This window comes from Somniosus microcephalus, chromosome 7, assembly GCF_052327205.1.
Source record: "Somniosus microcephalus isolate GS21.2 chromosome 7, FLI_Smic_1.0, whole genome shotgun sequence".
Taxonomy (NCBI): domain Eukaryota; kingdom Metazoa; phylum Chordata; class Chondrichthyes; order Squaliformes; family Somniosidae; genus Somniosus; species Somniosus microcephalus.
Window position 1 is genome coordinate 254,094,783 of NC_140993.1, and position 18,322 is coordinate 254,113,104.

An 18,322-nucleotide genomic window follows, 5' to 3' on the forward strand; every position below is an offset into this window, starting at 1 on the left:
ACTTAACTGAACCTACTCCTGAATTTTGCCGGTTAACCGAGATTTCCGGTTGTTTGGGTGGCGGTAAATCGAGAGTTTCCTATAATTGGTCTGCCATTTCTTTGTTCCCCAATATAAATCCCCCTGATTCTAACTGCAAGGGACCCACACTTGACTTCACCAATCTTTTTCTCTTCACATATCTATAGAAGCTTTTACAGTCAGTTTTTATATTCCCTGCAAGCTTACTCTCATACTCTATTTTCCCCCTCTTAATTAATCCCTTTGTCCTCCTTTGCTGAATCCTAAACTGCTCCCAATCCTCAGGTTTGCTGCTTTTTCTGGCCAATTTATATGTCCTCTCTTTGGGTCTTATGCTATCCCTAATTTCGCTTGTTAGCCAATGTTGAGTCACCTTTTTTGTTTTATTTTTATGCCAAACAGGGATGAACAAATTCTGTAGTTCATCCATGCGATCTTTAAATGTTTGCCATTGCCTATCCACCGTCAACCCTTTAAGTAACATTCCCCAATCCATCCTAGCCAACTCGTGCCTCATACCATCGTAGTTTCCTTTATTTAAATTCAGGACCCTAGTCTCTGAGTCAACTACTTCACTCTTAATGAAGAATTCTATCATATTATGATCGCTCCGCCCCAAGGGGCCTCGCACAACAAGATTGCTATTTAATCCTCTCTCATTACATAATACCCAGTCTAAGATGGCCTGATCTCTAGTTGGTTCCTTGACACATTGGTCCAGGAAACCATCCCGTATACACTCCAGGAATTCCTCCTCCACAGTATTGTTACTAATTTGGTTAGCCCAATCTATATGTAGGTTAAAGTCACCCATGATAACTGTCGTGCCCTTATTGCACGCGTCTCTAATTTCCCATTTAATGCCATCCCCAACCTCGGCATTACTGTTTGGGGGTCTGTATACAACTCCCACTAATGTTATCTGCACCGTGGTATTTCTCCGCTCTACCCATACAGATTCCACATCATCAGAGCTAATATCCTTCCTTACTATTGTGTTAATCTCCTCTTTAACTAGCAATGCTACCCCACCTCCTTTTCCTTTTTGCCTGTCTTTCTTGAATATTGAATACCCCTGGATGTTGAATTCCCAGCCTTGGTCACCCTGGAGCCATGTCTCCATAATCCCAATTATATCATATCCGTTTACATCTATTTGCGCAGCTAATTCATTTACCTTATTATGAATGCTCCTCGCATTAAGACACAGCCTTCAGGCTTGTTTTTTTAACACACTCAGATCTTTTAGAATTATTATTTACTGTGGCCATGTCTGATTTAAAACCTTGATTTCTCTGACTTTTGCTTTTCTCCTTCCTGTCTTTTGCTTCTGTCCTTGCTTCCCTTTCCTCTGTCACCCTGCACAGGTTCCCCACCCCTGCCATTTTAGTTTAAACCCTCCCCAACAGCACTAGCAAACTCTCCCCCTAGGACATCGATCCCGGTCCTGCCCAGGTGCAAACCGTCCAGTTTGTACTGGTCCCACCTTCCCCAGAACTGGTTCCAATGTCCCAGGAATTTGAATCCCTCCCCCTTGCACCATTCCTCTAGCCACGTATTCATCTGAAATATCCTTCTATTTCTACTCTGACTAGCACGTGGCACTGGTAGCAATCCTGAGCTTACTACCTTTGAGGTCCTATTTTTTAATTTACCTCCTAATTCCCTATATTCAGCTTTTAGGACCTCATCCCGGTTTTTAGCTGTATCGTTGGTACCTATATGCACCACGACAACTGGCTGTTCACCCTCCCCCTCCAGAATGCTCTGCAGCCGCTCCGAGACGTCCTTGACCCTTACACCAGGGAGGCAACATACCATCCTGGAATCTCGTTTGCGGCCGCAGAAACGCCTATCTATTCCCCTTACAATAGAATCCCCTATCACTATAGCTCTCCCGCTCTTTTTCCTCCTGTCCTGTGCAGCAGAACCACCCATGGTGCCAGGAAGTTGGCTGCTGCTGCCTTCCCTCGATAAGCCATCTCCCTCAACAATATCCAAATTGGTATATCTGTTTGAGAGGGGGATGGCCACAGGGGACCCCTGCACTACCTGCCTGCGCCTACTACTCTGCCTGGCGGTCACCCATTCCCTTCCTGCCTGTGCAGCCTTTACCTGCGGTGTGACCAACTGATTAAATGTGATATCCACGATGTCCTCAGCATCGCGACTGCTCCAATATGTATCCTTTCGCAGCTTCAGTGCCACAATGCGGTCTGCCAGTAGCTGCAGCTGGATACACTTCCCGCACACATGGTCGTCAGGAACACAGGAAGTGTCCCTGATTTCCCACATAGTGCAGGAGGAGCATGCCACGGGGCCGAGCTGTGCTGTCATGACTTACCCTTCAATTAATTTAAATTAAATTAAATCAAATCAATCAATACCACCAATTACACTACAATTAAATGATATACTCAAGGGCCCTTGGTTACTAGGACTCCTCGATACACAACAGAGACCTAGAAACTATAACCACAAAAATTAAGACCGTCTAAACTTTATAAACTATTAACCTTAACTGTCAAACTATAGCGTAGTATAAACACTCACCTGGCTGTACTCACCCAATCAGCTGCTTCCTCTTGCACGTGTCACTTTTTGAATCGTGGCGTGGCTCTGGAACGCCGTCACCGGTCTGCGAGATTGACTGGCCTTTGCGAAAAAGCCCGCGAAATTGAGTTTAAATACTCACTACTCTCCTGCTGCTCCCGACACTGGCTTCTTCCTACAGGGTGAACAGTTAGGCAAAACAAAGGCGAAGCAATGGAGCTCCTCCTTCCACTCCTCACCTAACTCCGACTCACCCATCTCGCAGCACTCTGTTGAAACCGCACATGAGGGAGAAAGGAATAGAAGGATGTGTTGATAGGGTGAGATGAAGGTAGGTGGGAGGAGGCTCGTGTGGAGCATAAACACCGACATGGACCAGGTGGGCCGAATGGCCTGTTTCTGGGCTGTAAATTCTATCCGTCAATAATGAACTGCAGGAATTAAAACAAAGCAACGAGGAAGATTGGGCCGAACGAGCCTCCTTCTGTGCCTTAAATTTCTATGATTCATTGAATCAACCCAGTGCCATCAGAATGGAAAAAAAAGTCACCTGCACAACATGTACAAAATAATTTTTTAAATCTTTATTTAATGAAAGAAATTTTCAGTGTGTCAAATATGAAATTGAATATACAAAAACTTTACATCAGTCCTGCAAACGAAGAAAAATAAAATCCGTAACTAGGAAATCCTAGCATTACTTTTCTGCATGAAAGAGAAAATGGATGGTGGGGGGAGGGGAGGGGGGAGCTTATGGCAGTTGAGGACTGCACAGCACACTGTGCCAAGATCCCTAGTTACACAGAAGTTTAGAATAAAAATCTACACAATGTTCTTCTGAAGAACCCAACTAGTCTGTAACACAACTTTGTTTTAAAACCATGAAATGCAACAAACTATTTACTGAATCAAATCACTGTATCCCGAACCCCCACCCTTCCCAGAACACTCAGTTAGACATGTCCACAGTAACGTCCCCTCCATAAAGGGGTCAATGACGAATTTACTCGATGTTAACAGATCACAAAGTTTTTGCTCTCGTGCAGCGGTCTACAAATGGGACTCACTGCCTTGATGATCCCTATTCTTTGGCTTGGCACACCAATCTACTGTAATACCACTACATTCCAGAAATGCCCCCCCCACCCCCCACCCCACCCCCCTCCCCGTCCCACCCCACATTTTTACATTTAAAACAAGAAAAAAAGACAGGAATTTTGTTCCCTTGTAAAAAGAATGCTTGCCAGAAGTTTCATTTCGAAATATGGTTACTGATTCCGGCCTAATGATCCTACAGATTGGCAAAAAAATGTACAACATTCCGGGGTCTTCTGTTAAAAGTCTGAGATCTGTTACATGAAGTAAATTGTTTTCAAACACCTGCTTCAAATAAAATCATTCAGCTCGGCTTCAAGCGCTGCCGCCATTTCGTCTGCTTCTGAACTGCTGTCATCTTCGTTGCTGGAATCGCTGCCTGCTCCATCATCTTCCAACTTTCGCTTGTGCCCCCTTCAATAACAGAAAACACGCCACATTACTGAAAGGGGAAAAAAAAAACACATTTGCTTCTTCCTGGCTTTTACACTGAGATCTCGAAAATTGAGAGAGAGGGAAATATAGAGAGGCGTAAAACTATCCACAGAAAGTGCGTACTGACTCCCGATCAACAGGGTCAAAGAGGGCCAGGGTAATTAACGTCCATTTACTCCGCTGGCTCTATCTTTCTTCATGCAGGTTAAGCTGTGCATTTGTAATTACTGCGTAGTAAAGGGGTAAAATTGCGATGTCAAAAAGATTCCAGCAGAGTAATCAGGAGAGGACACAGAGTGAAAATTAACCAAGAACTTCATTTCATGAGTCTTTCCATTCTCTCTCTCCTCCTTTAAGATGCTGCATAAAACCTACCTCTTTGACCAAGCTTTTGGTCACCTGTCCTAATAGCTCTTTATGTGGCTCGGTGTCACATTTTGTTTTGATAACGCTCCTGTGAAGCACCTTGGGACATTTTACTACGTTAAAGGAGCTATGTAAATGCAAATTGTTGTTGTTGAGTATGTGCAAGGGGGCAAGAGAGAAAAGACCAAGATTACGTAACTCATGAGTTAGTCCTTAAACTAGACAGTTATACAAGTCTTCTTGAGAATACGTTGAGCTGTTATCATTTCCTATTGCAAATTTCATCTGCAACACTGGTGGAAAAAAATAATTTGATTTCTTTATTCTGTCCTTCGCTACAGGCGGGACCTATTTAAGCACAGATGGTGCTTTAATACTGCTCATTAGTTTATGCAATGCTGTTTCCTTGGCCATGGGAATCCCTACATCAATGAAACAAACTCTTCCAAAGGATCAATCTGAAACATGCTTCAACACTTGCAGAAAAATAATTATACTTGGGGATAGTTGGTCACTCAGATTATGTGCCAGGTTACCAACTTAGCTATCTCTTGAAATGGGAGATGTACAAATGGTGCTATTATTTCAAATAACAAATCTATACTTTATAATACTTCTGTCATAAAAAGAAAACCTGTTAAACTGACACAATGTACAGACAGGCAGCACGTACATTAAATGGCCAAATTAACACACTATTTCAAATCAAAAAACAAGAAACCTAATGATATATTAGTCACCCTGCATTTCATTGAAATGTGCAGGAAAATTGAGGTTGATCACAGCCAAATTATTTTTTTTTCTATTCCAGACCTGCCTTTGGGTTTAAAGGAAACACTTAGTTAATCTAGTACCATCAGGCTTTACAGATGTCGACAATGAATGAATCACTTGTTAAACTATTATCATGTCCAAATGTTCAAACCCCTGCCAGATTTAGAATAACTTTCTGCCCTTCTGTCAAATCAGCTCCTCTGGTCTGTTAGCTTTTGCCATTCAGTGAGGTGTCTGAGGGCGAGAACAGAAAACTGCTCCTGCTGTTAATTCACACGTCAGCAATAATAACGTTCACCAAAATCAACTTTTGAAATGGAGTTGCAGCTCACTTCCTCTCTGCTAATCTGCTGAAATACAGCTTTGGCCCCTTTCCCTTGAAGGGGGAAACTGCATTTCACACCATGCTGAAACATACATTTGTAATACTACTATTGAAATTCTCATTAATGTTAAGCGCTCACCACACAATCACCTATGCAAATACCAACATTGCTTCCAGTGGGTTGTTTCCTCCTAAAGGAATACTTATGAGCTTACAGATATCCAGCAGCCCCAAAGCTAGTCTTTTTTTAAAAATAAAAAATAATCTGTGTACGCACCGTGATGCCGACAGTATTACTGTATTACAGGAGTAAATTTACTGCTTACCAAATAAAGATAGAGAACATAAGAATTAGGAGCAGGAGTAGGCCATTCGGGCCTTCGAGCCTGCTCCGCCATTCAATAAGATCATGGCTGATCTTCGACCTCAACTCCACTTTCCCACCCAATCCCCATATCCCTCAATTCCTTTAGTATCCAAAAATCTATCGATCTCTGTCTTGAATATACTCAGCGACTGAGCATCCACAGCTCTCTGGGGTAGAGAATTCCAAAGATTCACAACCCTTTGAGTGAAGAAATTTCTCCTCGTCTCAGTCCTAAGCGCCACGATCTGCATCATCTCCATGATTTTAGCGATCACCGATATCGGCAGCGTTGCCAGCCATCTGAAAATGGCGGCCGCCGCGGGACCCGCTGGCAGCTGACGCAAGAGCTGCGGCCGCCATTTTTTCGCCCCAATCTGGCGGTAATGGGTGGCGGTCAACGCCCCAATTTCTAGGCCAAAGTCTTTGCATTTAACACAAATGCTGTAAATACATCATGGGACGTAGAGCAGAAAATAATAATAAATGACTGGAAATAAGAGGAAGGGAAGAACAAAATTACTTGTCTCTTAAACAAGGCATTCATGTGATATTTTGCTTCAGTGTTTTAGTAGTATTACAGTGATGGTTGAACCCCTGTCATGTTTAGACTGCAGTGGGACCACAGTAAATGTCAAAGAGTGCACTCCATGTCCCAGACTAACCCTTGAGCCATGTCACAAGAAATCTACTACAGGAAACTCTCTTTTTACCAGCACCTAAATAACCGGAAATCTCTCTTAACCGGCAAAATTCAGGAGTAGGTTCAGTTAAGTTTTACTTCATATTAGTAGCCATGTAACCAGGGTTGCTGGATCTGTGGCCGTGTAACCGGGGTTCCTGCACCTGTTGCCATACAACAGGGGCGCCTGGATCTGTGGCCGTGTACGGGGCTCTCGCACCTTTTACTATACCTCTCTGTAATCCAGACTTTTTGATCAACCGGCACCACGCCGGTCCCGTCGGTGCCGGATAAAAAAGAGTTTCCTGTAGTATTAAAATAATGCATGAAGCATTTAAATATCTCACTTTAGGTGATCCAGGATCAACCTGGATTGATGGCTGAATTGCTTGATCCAGAATTGAATATAAATGGCATATAACATTTCATGACAGGAAACTGCCTCATTATTATAAAATATATCCTAAAACTGAAGAAATGTGCACATTTTGTGAGTCATCATATACAGAAGAACTTCATTACTGTTGCTTTTCAGTGGCTCAGGAAAATGTCAGCCATGTTCGTAAAGTAATGTTGTCCAATAGTGTCAGCTGTGGCTCAGTGGGTAGCACTCTCACCTCTGAGTCAGAAGGTTGTGGGTTCAAGTCCCACTCCAGAGACTTGAGCACATAATCTAGGCTGACACTTCAGTGCAGTGCTGAGGGAGTGCTGCACTGTTGGAGGTGCCGTCTTTCAGATGAGACGATAAACAGAGGCCCCGTCTGCTCTCGCAGATAGACGTAAAAGATCCTATGGCACTATTTTGAAGAGCAGGTTAATATTTATCCCTCAATCAAGATCATTAAAAAAACAGATTATCTGGTCATTGTCACATTGCTGTTTGTGGGAGCTTGCTGTGCGCAAATTGGCTGCCGCATTTCCTACATTACAACAGTGATTACACTTCAAAAGTACTTCTTTGGCTGTGAAGTGCTTTGTGACATCCTGAGGTCATGAAAGGCACTACATAAATGCAAGTCTTTCTTTCTTTCTTTGGATTGTCTCCCCCGAGATCATTCTAGGTGATGCAGGATCAACCTGGATTGGTGGTTGGATTGTTTGATTCAGGATTTAATATAAATGGCATATAACATTTCATGACAGGAAGCTGCCTCATAACAAGGACTGAATGGAACACGGAAACATACTACAATCAATGTCCTACCTAATTTTTTTTGGGTGCGCGGCCCCTTTAAGGGGATGTGCGGCCCGCTCACAGTTTTGCACATGCGTGAAATTTACCATTGGTAAAGCCGGTTCCGGGCTGTAGTCAGGGGGAAATAGAGGAACAGATATGTAGGCAAATCTCAGAGAAGTGCGAAAATAATAGGGTAATAATAGTGGGGGATTTCAACTTCCCCAATATAAATTGGGACAGTCAGAGTGTGAAAGGCTTAGAGGGTGCAGAATTCTTAAAGTGCATCCAGGAGAGCTTTTTGAGCCAACATGTAGAAAGTCCTACAAGAGAGGGGGCGGTACTGGACCTAATTCTGGGGAATGTAGCCGGGCAAGTGGTGGAAGTGTCAGTAGGAGAGCATTTTGGCGACAGTGACCATAATTCGGTGAGATTTAAGGTGGTCATGGAAAAAGACAAAGACGGCCCGGAAATAAGGGTTCTAAATTGGGGGAAGGCCGATTTTAATATGATAAGGCAGGATCTGGCCAAAGTGGACTGGGAGCAGCTGCTTATAGGAAAATCCACATCAAAACAGTGGGAGACTTTCAGAAGGGAAATAGAGAGAGTACAACGCCAACATGTTCCTGTAAAGGTCAAGGGTGGGACCAACAAGCAAAGGGAACCTTGGATGACAAGGGATATACAAAAATGCATTAGAAATAAAAGGGGGGCTTTTGGCAGTTACAAAAGACTAAAGACAGAAGAAGCCCTAGAGGAGTATAAAAAGTGCAGGGGCATACTTAAAAAAGAAATTAGGAGGGCGAGGAGGGGCCATGAAATAACACTGGCGAGCAAAATAAAGGAAAATCCTAAGATGTTTTATAAGTATATTAAGGGCAAGAGGATAACCAGGGAAAGGGTAGGGCCCATTAGGGACCAAAGTGGCAATCTGTGTGTAGAGCCAGAGGATGTAGGCGGGGTTTTAAATGAATTTTTTGCATCTGTGTTCACTATGGAGAAAGACGATGCAGACATAGAAATCGGGCAAGGGGACTGTGACATACTTGAACATATTAGCATCGAGAGGGAGGAGGTGCTAGCGGTTTTAGCGGGCCAAAAAGTGGATAAATCCCCAGGCCCGGACGAGATGTATCCCAGGCTGCTGTGGGAGGCAAGGGAGGAGATTGCAGGGGCTCTGACACTAATTTTCAGAACCTCTCTGGCCACAGGGGATGTACCAGAGGACTGGAGAACAGCTAACGTAGTACCATTATTCAAGAAGGGTAGCAGGGATAAACCAGGGAATTACAGGCCAGTGAGTCTAACATCTGTGGTGGGGAAATTATTGGAAAAAATTCTGAGGGACAAAATTAATCTCCACTTGGAGAGGCAAGGATTAATCGGGGATAGTCAGCATGGCTTTGTCAAGGGTAAATCATGTCTAACAAATCTGATCGAATTTTTCGAGGGGGTGACTAGTGGGGTGGATGAGGGAAATGCTGTGGATGTGGTTTACATGGACTTCAGTAAAGCTTTTGACAAAGTCCCGCATAGGAGACTGGTCAAGAAGGTAAGAGCCCATGGGATCCAGGGTGCCTTGGCGCGTTGGATCCTAAACTGGCTGAGTGGCAGGAGGCAGAGGGTGATGGTCGAAGGTTGCTTTTGTGACTGGAAGCCTGTGTCCAGTGGGGTACCTCAGGGATCGGTGCTGGGTCCCTTATTGTTTGTGATCTACATAAATGATTTGGATGAGAATGTAAAAGGTATGATCAGTAAGTTCGCAGATGACACGAAAATTGGTGGGGTGGTAAATTGCGAGGAGGAAAGCCTCCGGCTACAGGACGATATAAACGGGTTGGTCAGATGGGCGGAAAAGTGGCAAATGGAATTTAACCCTGAAAAGTGCGAGGTGATGCATTTTGGACGGACAAATAAGGCAAGGGAATACACAATGAGTGGTAGGACCCTAGGAAGTACAGAGGGTCAGAGGGACCTTGGTGTACATATACATAGATCCCTGAAGGCAGCGGAGCAGGTAGATAAGGTGGTTAAAAAGGCATATGGGATACTTGCCTTCATTAGCCGAGGCATAGAATATAAGAGCAGGGAGATGATGGAGCTGTACAAAACGCTGGTGAGGCCACAGCTGGAGTACTGTGTGCAGTTCTGGTCGCCTCACTATAGGAAGGATGTGATTGCTTTGGAGAGGGTGCAGAGAAGATTCACCAGGATGTTACCTGGGATGGAGCGCCTCAGCTATGAAGAGAGGCTGGACAGGCTGGAGTTGTTTTCCTTGTAGCAGAGAAGGCTGAGGGGGGACCTGATTGAGGTGTACAAAATAATGAGGGGCATAGATAGGGTAGATAAAGAGGAACTTTTCCCCTTAGTGGGGGGGTCAATAACAAGGGGGCATAGATTCAGGGTAAGGGGCAGGAGATTTAGAGGGGATTTGAGGAGGAACTTTTTCACCCAGAGGGTGGTTGGAATGTGGAACTCAATGCCTGAAAGGGTGGTGGAGGCAGGAACCCTCACAACATTCAAGAAGCATTTGGATGAGCACTTGAAATGCCATTGCATACAAGGCTATGGACCAAATGCTGGAAAATGGGATTAGACTGGACAGGGATGGATGGGCGGCGCAGACACGATGGGCCGAAGGGCCTCTTTCTGTGCTGTAAATCTCTATGACTGTATGACGACAATTGGGTACCAGAGAAGATACAGTGACAATATGATGTTTGTCAAATCATTTTCAGGTCAGACAGCTAGTTAAAAATGAACAAGTCACAAATCCCAGTGAAAAATAAATGGTTCAATAAATATAATTTCACATTTACACCAACATTCTTATCCTTATTTTGTCAATGTACCGAGCAAGTTTTTTTGTACATCTATTAAAGTTTTTTTTTTGGCGATTTATCAGCAAACAAAGAACTTTTGCATTTGGCAGATCACTAAAAAAAACATTCTGAATTGGGCTCTCTTCCTAGATATTCAAGAATTCGTGACAACCCCCACTTTACTGCAGTATTCCTGCAGCATCTTAAACCTTCCCCAGCCAAGACAATGGGCCCCCAAGGCTTGCCTTGCACACCCACACCCTCTACCGCTACAGTTTTACAAAAAGCTGGCAAGGAGTTACCCGAGAGAAACCTGGGGTGACTAGTTCTCTAGCTTACCCCCTCCTTCCCATCTGCGTTTCGGTAGAGAGAGGGGTAAGGAACATCTGGGGTCGACTTCGTGCCACCACGCATGGCAGGAAGGAAGATTCACACAAGGGCAATTGGACAAACTCAAATCCTACCACTGTAAAATGCTGCGCGACTTTAAGGCTCCCAATCCAACAGATTCTAACATTACACTCGGATGCCATGAGTTAGTTTAGTACTCCAAGTACGTGAAAAGACTTAAATTGCCAGCAGATTCTCGTATCAACGCGCTACAGACTTTGAATGCTTTTCATTATTATGGAGCACTGTCTTAATCCTTAAGGAAATGAAACACAACATAACTAATTTCTGTAGCTTTTGATGTATTAAATCAGTATTTGTCACCATGTATTTCATAGCCATGCATTTTAGTGCGCTATTTCCATTATGGCTTTTATAACCGCATTAGGATCGTCTTCCATTTTCTTTTGTTGGAGGCAATATTCCAAAATATTTGCTCGTAGTGGTTAAACCTACATGAATAAATTTTATTCTTTTTCCAATAGTAAAACTATCACTGAAAATATTAGCGATTACCTTTACGAGGAACACAATTAACGACAATCTGCATGAGAGCGACAGTTAATGAATTTTGACTAGGGTATCCTGGTTATATATGGGGTCAAACCTATTAAAAAGGAGACATCTAAGTGGTTCACTTTAGAACAACGTTGCTGTGTTACTTTATTTTCAAAATATGTTACAGCCAAGTTGCTATACAACAGGGATACTTCAACAAAAAGCTTAAGTTGGTCGAACCAACAACTTTCAGTGGGAAATTGAAGCACTCAGTAAGCAGGTAACTTCCCATCTCGATGATTTGTGTTACATCTAGCTCTAGAGTGGCATTAACAGACAGGCTTCTTGTCGTCTTCCATTTTTGTTTTCAACATCTTCAAGCACCACACACCTAAGACAGCAAACAGGTGGCTTTTTCCCAAGCCTGTGTGTCAGCCATGGCTCAGAGGGCAACATCCTCACCTCTGAGTCAGAAGGTTGTGGGTTTAAGTCCCACTGCAGAGACTTGAGCACAAAATCGAGGCTGACACTCCCAGTGCAGTGCTGAGGGAGTGCTGCGCTGTCGGAGGTGCCGTCTTTCAGATGAGACGCTAAAGTGAGGCCCCGTCTGCCCTCTCAGGTGGATGTAAAGATCCCATGGCACAATTTTGAAGAGCAGCATGGGAGTTCTCCCCAGTGCCCTGGCCAATATTTATCCATCATCACGTTGCTGTTTGTGGGAGCTTGCTGTGCGCAAATTGGCTGCCGCGTTTCCTACATTACAACAGTGACTCCACTTCCAAAGGTTGGCTGTAAAGCCCTTTGGGACGTCCCGAGGTTGTGAAAGGCGCTATATAAATGCAAGTCTGTCTTTTTCTTTTCTCTATTTCAATACCATTGTTGTAGAGTAATAGGCCACTGGAAGGCATGTAACTGGGGCTCAAGGTGACTCCCAGTCAGGGAGGCCGGCCTCTGTTCGACACCGGCCTCTGTTCGATGCCTCCCTACGACGGCTGGGATCAGAAACCGATTTTAGGGGCAGGAAACCTGTGTCCTTTAACTCCATGGCACAGTGGGTTAGAGCTTCAATGTGATCCATCACCCCTCAATTGCCGGTCTTCTCTGAAAAAAGCTATTAAATATTCCCCATCGCTGAACTTGGTATCATATACGACAATGAGGCAACAATGCTATTGCTTTTCATCAGTGAAGCCGGTTGCCCAAACATCATAAACAATAACAAGACTATAAAACTACATCTACATGGATAGCACTTGGAGATGTGTTAAGTGTGTAGCAACAATGTATTCAGTATTAAATCTAATGCCAGTCAAGTATTAAACAACATTTGGATTTGGATCTTTTGAGAAACTGGGCTAGCAGAGACCAAATATAGAGAAACGTTAAATAATTGGAATGCAAACAAGAAGAGGGTGTTGCATGAAAGAATGATGAAATATCTAAATCGGAAATGGGAGTCAGACTTATTGTGGACAAAAAGATTGATGCTATCAGATCATGGCAAATAAGGTACTGGGTTGAGTACAGGTCCGAAACTATTGGAAGGATATTTTGGTCCTTTAGAGACTATGATATGCTCTAACCTTTCCTCCTAAAATCTCCAGAACATAAGTTATGAGGAAAGGTTAAGGAAGCTGGGCTTGTTAACATTAGAAAAGTAACGTTGACCTAATTGAAGTTTCTATAATTTCTGAAGAGAATTGAAAAAGCTGATCCAGACAAATTGCTCACGCTGACAAAGGTTTCACAAGAGAATAGAGAGCATCATTTAAAAATTAGGAGTAAATGGGCAATTTAGGAAGAACTATTTTACATAAAAGGTCGAACAGAAAAGGACTTTGAAGCAAGCAACATAAATGGGTTCAAGAGCCAATTAGATGCGTTTCTGGAAAAGGAGATGATAGATGAATATGGTGTGAAGGCAGGAAGGTGGGGGGGGGATGTGTGCAGAATAACCCTTTTCTTTCCAAAATAACTTCATCACTGTGCTATTCCTGTAGGTTCTGTATTACAGTAAATAATGAACATAAGAAAAAAAAATAAGCATTGGCTACATGTAACAGTTTATTTTGTGGCCGGGCTAGGTGACCACCTTTCCTACACTAGCTGCTGGAGGAGTGGGCCGAGGACACTCGTGCTTCAGAATTTTTTTCTCTTCCCTGTGGGGAGAACTTGGACTCTACTCAGTACTTCTCTCCGCATCACAGCGACGAGGGGCAACTCAGTGTATGGACAATTGTTGGCGCAAACTCTACATCCCGTCACCCTGCAGGGCTAGGCTCCAGAATTTCAATACACAAAACTGGGCACGAAGGGGCACTCGATATTCTGAAGCACTGGGCTGGATCCTTGCGCCAGAACTAATGAATGGGCTAAGCATGCTTAAATCACTGTTGAGTCTGGCAGAATCACGAGTTGCATAATATTGAGGAACTGCTCATATTTAAAAACACATTTCTCCTTTGTTGCTGGAATTAATTTTATTTATTACTTTCCTACATTAATGCCCCTCAGGAGATTAGCATCAAATGGAACGATATATTGGTTTTAATGGAGGTAACTAAATAACTTGTTCTATTTGCCATAAGTTAATGAGTGCTGCCAAATGCTTTGTAACTAAAACAGATTACACAATTTTTTTTTTAGCAGCTGTACAAATCAATATAAATATTTTACAGAATAATTATGAACTAGCATTTACAGCCTAGCATTTACAGCCATTCACAATAAATTCCTTAGCTGGATCTGTAATATCTTTAACTATGGAATATAAAAGTTTATTGCATAGATTCTCCGAGGAGATATTTAAGTTAACAACTTAGCGCTGCTGATAAAATACACAAGTTGATTACCTCTGAATAAATGGCAATAGACATAAATCTGTCATTTGGCAGAATTTGGAATACAAATACGCAAACAGGGCCACGCTGCAGCACAACTTATTACTTCCATGAGTCTGGCACAGGTATGATGGGCCGAATGGCCTCCTTCTGTGCAATATCATTCTATGAAAAGCAAGCAGTTTATTAAGGGATCAAGATGAAACTGATTAAATGCAGTGATTTATAATCCAGAGCAACAGTAGCATTACAGTCATAACCAGAATTAACCGAGGTCAGTATGTAGCTGGCATCCTCAGGAAACATATTAACCTCAGCTCACAATACAAGGTGCCATGGCACCACCATAGCCAAGTGTCAGCTACGTTTTTTTAAAAATACCTCTTTAATGCACTTGTTTTCTGTTGTGCCAAATCTGCCCCGTTGATGCTGTGCAGTGGATTTAGCAACGATGGGAAATTCGCAACCAGGCTGGCTGGGACCTTTCCCAATGTTACGGGGAGGTCTGTGCACATTGCAGGCTGGCACTTAAATGGAGTGCCGCACTGTCGTCCGAGGTGCTGACCTTTTGATGAGATGTTAAACTGAGATGGAAAAGATCCCGCGACGCTACTTGAGAAAGGGCAGAGTACACGATGGGTCCTGGCCAAAATTCCTCCCTCAACCAACGGTACCAAAACAGATCAACTGGCCATTTATCTAACTTGCTGTAAGCGTGATCTTGCTGTGCATGAATCGGCTGGTGCATGTGCTTGAAATACGACAGTGACCACACTTCAGAAAGTAACCCATTGGTTGCCAAGCTCTTTGGGACATCCTGAGAATGTGAAAAGTGCTGTATAAAGGCTAATGCTTTCTTTGCAATTGAATAAAGAGATCAACTGCCCAAAGCCAGGCCATAAGCTAAAGTGCTGAGAATGTGGAACTCGCTACCACATGAAATGGCTGAGGCGAATAGTACAGATGCATTTAAGGAGAAGCTAGATAAGTAGATGAGGGAGAAAGGAATACAAGCATATGTTGATAGGGTTCCATGAAATAGGGTGGGAGGAGGCTTGTGTGGAGCATAAACACCAGTCAACCTACAAGGCCACGGACCAAGAGCTGGAAAGTGGGATTAGGCCGGATAGCTCTTTTTCGGCCGGTACAGACACGATGGGTCGAATGGCCTCCTTCTGTGTCGTAAATTTCTATGATTCTATAATAGCCCGATTCTGTGTTGTAAAATTCTATGTAATAATTGCAACCCAACATCAAGTGTCACTGGCTGAAAATGTTGGTATTGTTGCTGCTGATAGTTTTGATTGAGGCCATCAGGCACAGTCCCCACTCTGGAAGGGTTTTGCTTAATGCCTTCAACATAAGTATTTGGCCTGTCATATTAAAGGGCTGTGTCAGAACATTTGCTGTCAGAGACAACCCTACACTATAAGGCAGGTGTAAAAATGCATTTCTTTAACACAACTGAATGAAGTTTATAATGGTTGCAAGTGACAGTGATGAGGTCAATGCATAGACAAATGCAGCAGTGGAAAGTGAAAAATATGTAAAAATACCAGATCATTATTATGCACTGGGCTATATCTTTCTTTTGCTGCCACAGTTCATGTTGGTGCAGATTTTGTGCCCCATTAGTTAGACTTTTTCCTTTACTCTTCAGCTCAAGTTGCTGGAAATACGAGCTGATAATGAGGGCATTAGGGCATCTGGGAGCTTGGCAACGACGGGACCAACAGTCTATCTCCTTAACCAATGAGATTTAAGGATTGAGAAGGAAACGGAGGAACGATGGTGAATTTGAGTCAAATCAGATAACTCGCCATTATTTTGGCAGCAAAATGTGGGACATCACCACTCACTGAGCTCCTGTTAGTACCAAATAAGCAGAAAGGCTACGAAGAACGTGTAGTTCGCTCTTGCCTAAACCTTTACAGTTTATTTGTTACCTTGTAAGAACAAGAAACGCTTAGTAACAGAAGCTTAACACAAGGCTTTTAAAAAAGATCTGTTGGGCATTGGAAATAATCTGAAATTTGATGAAGACTGAATTCACCTCGTCGGAGGTGTCTTTTAAATACAAAATACCGTCAGACGTAAAAGTAATCAAGAATAATAATTGTACTCTTAAATGGCTCATCAGAGCAAAACTCAGAGTTAAATGCTTCAAACCCACTGAATTATAACAGCATTCTGCAAGCTGTTGCTTCGTCACAAATAACTTAATAATGACTTCACAGTACTTGACTGTTCAGTGCTCAAGGAACATGACTAATTAAATATGATTTGCACATTTAGGCTGTAACTGCTCACCATCTGCCTGTGTAATTTTAAAATCTATGTGTACACACAATCATCGATTAACCTGTCTTCAATTGCTTTGCCAGTATTAAATAAATAGACCCTGGGATTAAACTAAAGTGGCTACATATTCTACCTGTACAACCACAGAAGATTCACGACACTAAAAAAGATATCTTGTGAGTAAAACTGCATGCAGTGTTTAGCAGCATAACAAGATAAGTGTGCATGCATATTGTGATGAAATGCTTTTCGCAATTCAAAGCTCAGGAGTAAAATTTCTGATCTCCTCGGTCTCAAAGCAGCTATGACCATCCAGCATGAGGCAATATAATTGGCTGCAAGGAGGATATTGTTCGGAGGATATGGTGATAGGGTGAGATGAAGCAAGGTGGGAGGAGGCTTGTGTGGTGCATAAACACTGACACGGAGCTGCTGGGCCGAATGGTCTGTTTCTGCACTGTAAAACTCTACGTAAAGAATTTTCATGGCTATGGTCATAAGAGTCATAATGGCACAGAAGGAGGCCATTCGGCCCATCGAGTCCGTGCCAGCTCTCTGTAAAACAATCCCGCTCTATCCCCGTAGCCCTGCAAGTTTATTTCCCTCAAGTGCCTATCCAGTCTCCCCTTGAAAACATTGAGTGCCTCCGCTTCCACCACTTCCGTTGGCAGCGAGTTCCAGGTCCTCACCACTCGCTGCGTAAAGAAGTTTTTCCTCACATCCCCCCTGTATCTCTTGCCCAAAACCTTAAATCTGTGTCCCCTAGTCCTTGTACCATCAACTAGTGGGAACAGCCTTTCCCTGTCTAGCCTATCCAAACCCGTCTTAATCTTGTACACCTCTATCAAATCACCCCTCAACCTCCTTTGCTCTAATGAAAACAAATCCAGCTTCTCCAACCTGTCCTTGTAGTTAAGATCCCCCATCCCCGGTTGTCTGAATGCAGCTTGTAACTGGAGGATTCACCCCATGGTTTTTTTTTTTACTGTCTGCTGATTCAGGAAGTCACATTTTGTGCAATCAAAACAACATCCATTTTGTCAAAATGCAAGTTCCAAAACTCCTTTTAGTGTAATACATCTTCAGCAGGATCCCATTAACAATGCTTTGACGTATTCATTACACTTTTTCTCCTGGCTAGCATTAAAATCAGTTTTAATTGCCTTCAATAATTATTAAAGCTGATTATTAAAAAATAAAATCTGGTAATAGTGTTACATATACTCTAGGCCTAGGGCCTTTGAGGCACAACCTTTCGTGGGCCACAATGGCAAGTTTACACTATACGAGTTATTTATACTGCAATGAAATGTTTCATCTTTTCAAAGAATATTATTATAGCAATAATAAAGAATTGTACTTCAAGTTGTGTGCTTTAATCAGCAAAATCATTTTGTACAAGATCTTAAGTACAAAAATGTTTGCTTGAATAGCATTAAGGTAACAGAACTAAAATTCAACATTTAACTCAAGCATTTGATAAAACTTTAAATATTCACCAATCATTAGTCTGTCAAGTATCCCCACACACATAATTATACTGTATAAACGTTAATTACCACAGAAACAAATCTCTCCTAGCAGAATCTTACATTAAGATGCATTGAAATGGAGTAGGAAGAACAGAGAATACTGAATACTAATTAAACCCACACCAAAATTAATTGCCATGGGCCATCTTG

General features: G+C 42.8%; 1 protein-coding gene across 3 annotated transcripts in view; it reads right to left on the bottom strand.

Moving 5' to 3' along the window:
- Positions 1 to 3,746: 3,746 nt before the first annotated feature.
- ctdp1 (CTD (carboxy-terminal domain, RNA polymerase II, polypeptide A) phosphatase, subunit 1) overlaps positions 3,747 to 18,322 on the bottom strand; it is a 352,671-nt gene continuing 338,095 nt past the window's right edge. For 2 of the 3 annotated variants that reach the window (XM_085993625.1, XM_085993626.1), the window contains exon 14: positions 3,747 to 4,083. In XM_085993625.1, coding sequence (XP_085849751.1) covers positions 3,960 to 4,083 — 124 coding nt within the window. In that variant the 3' untranslated portion in view covers positions 3,747 to 3,959. Of the gene's footprint in view, positions 4,112 to 18,322 lie in introns of all 3 variants that reach the window. The other variant, XM_085993627.1, reaches the window with a different exon arrangement.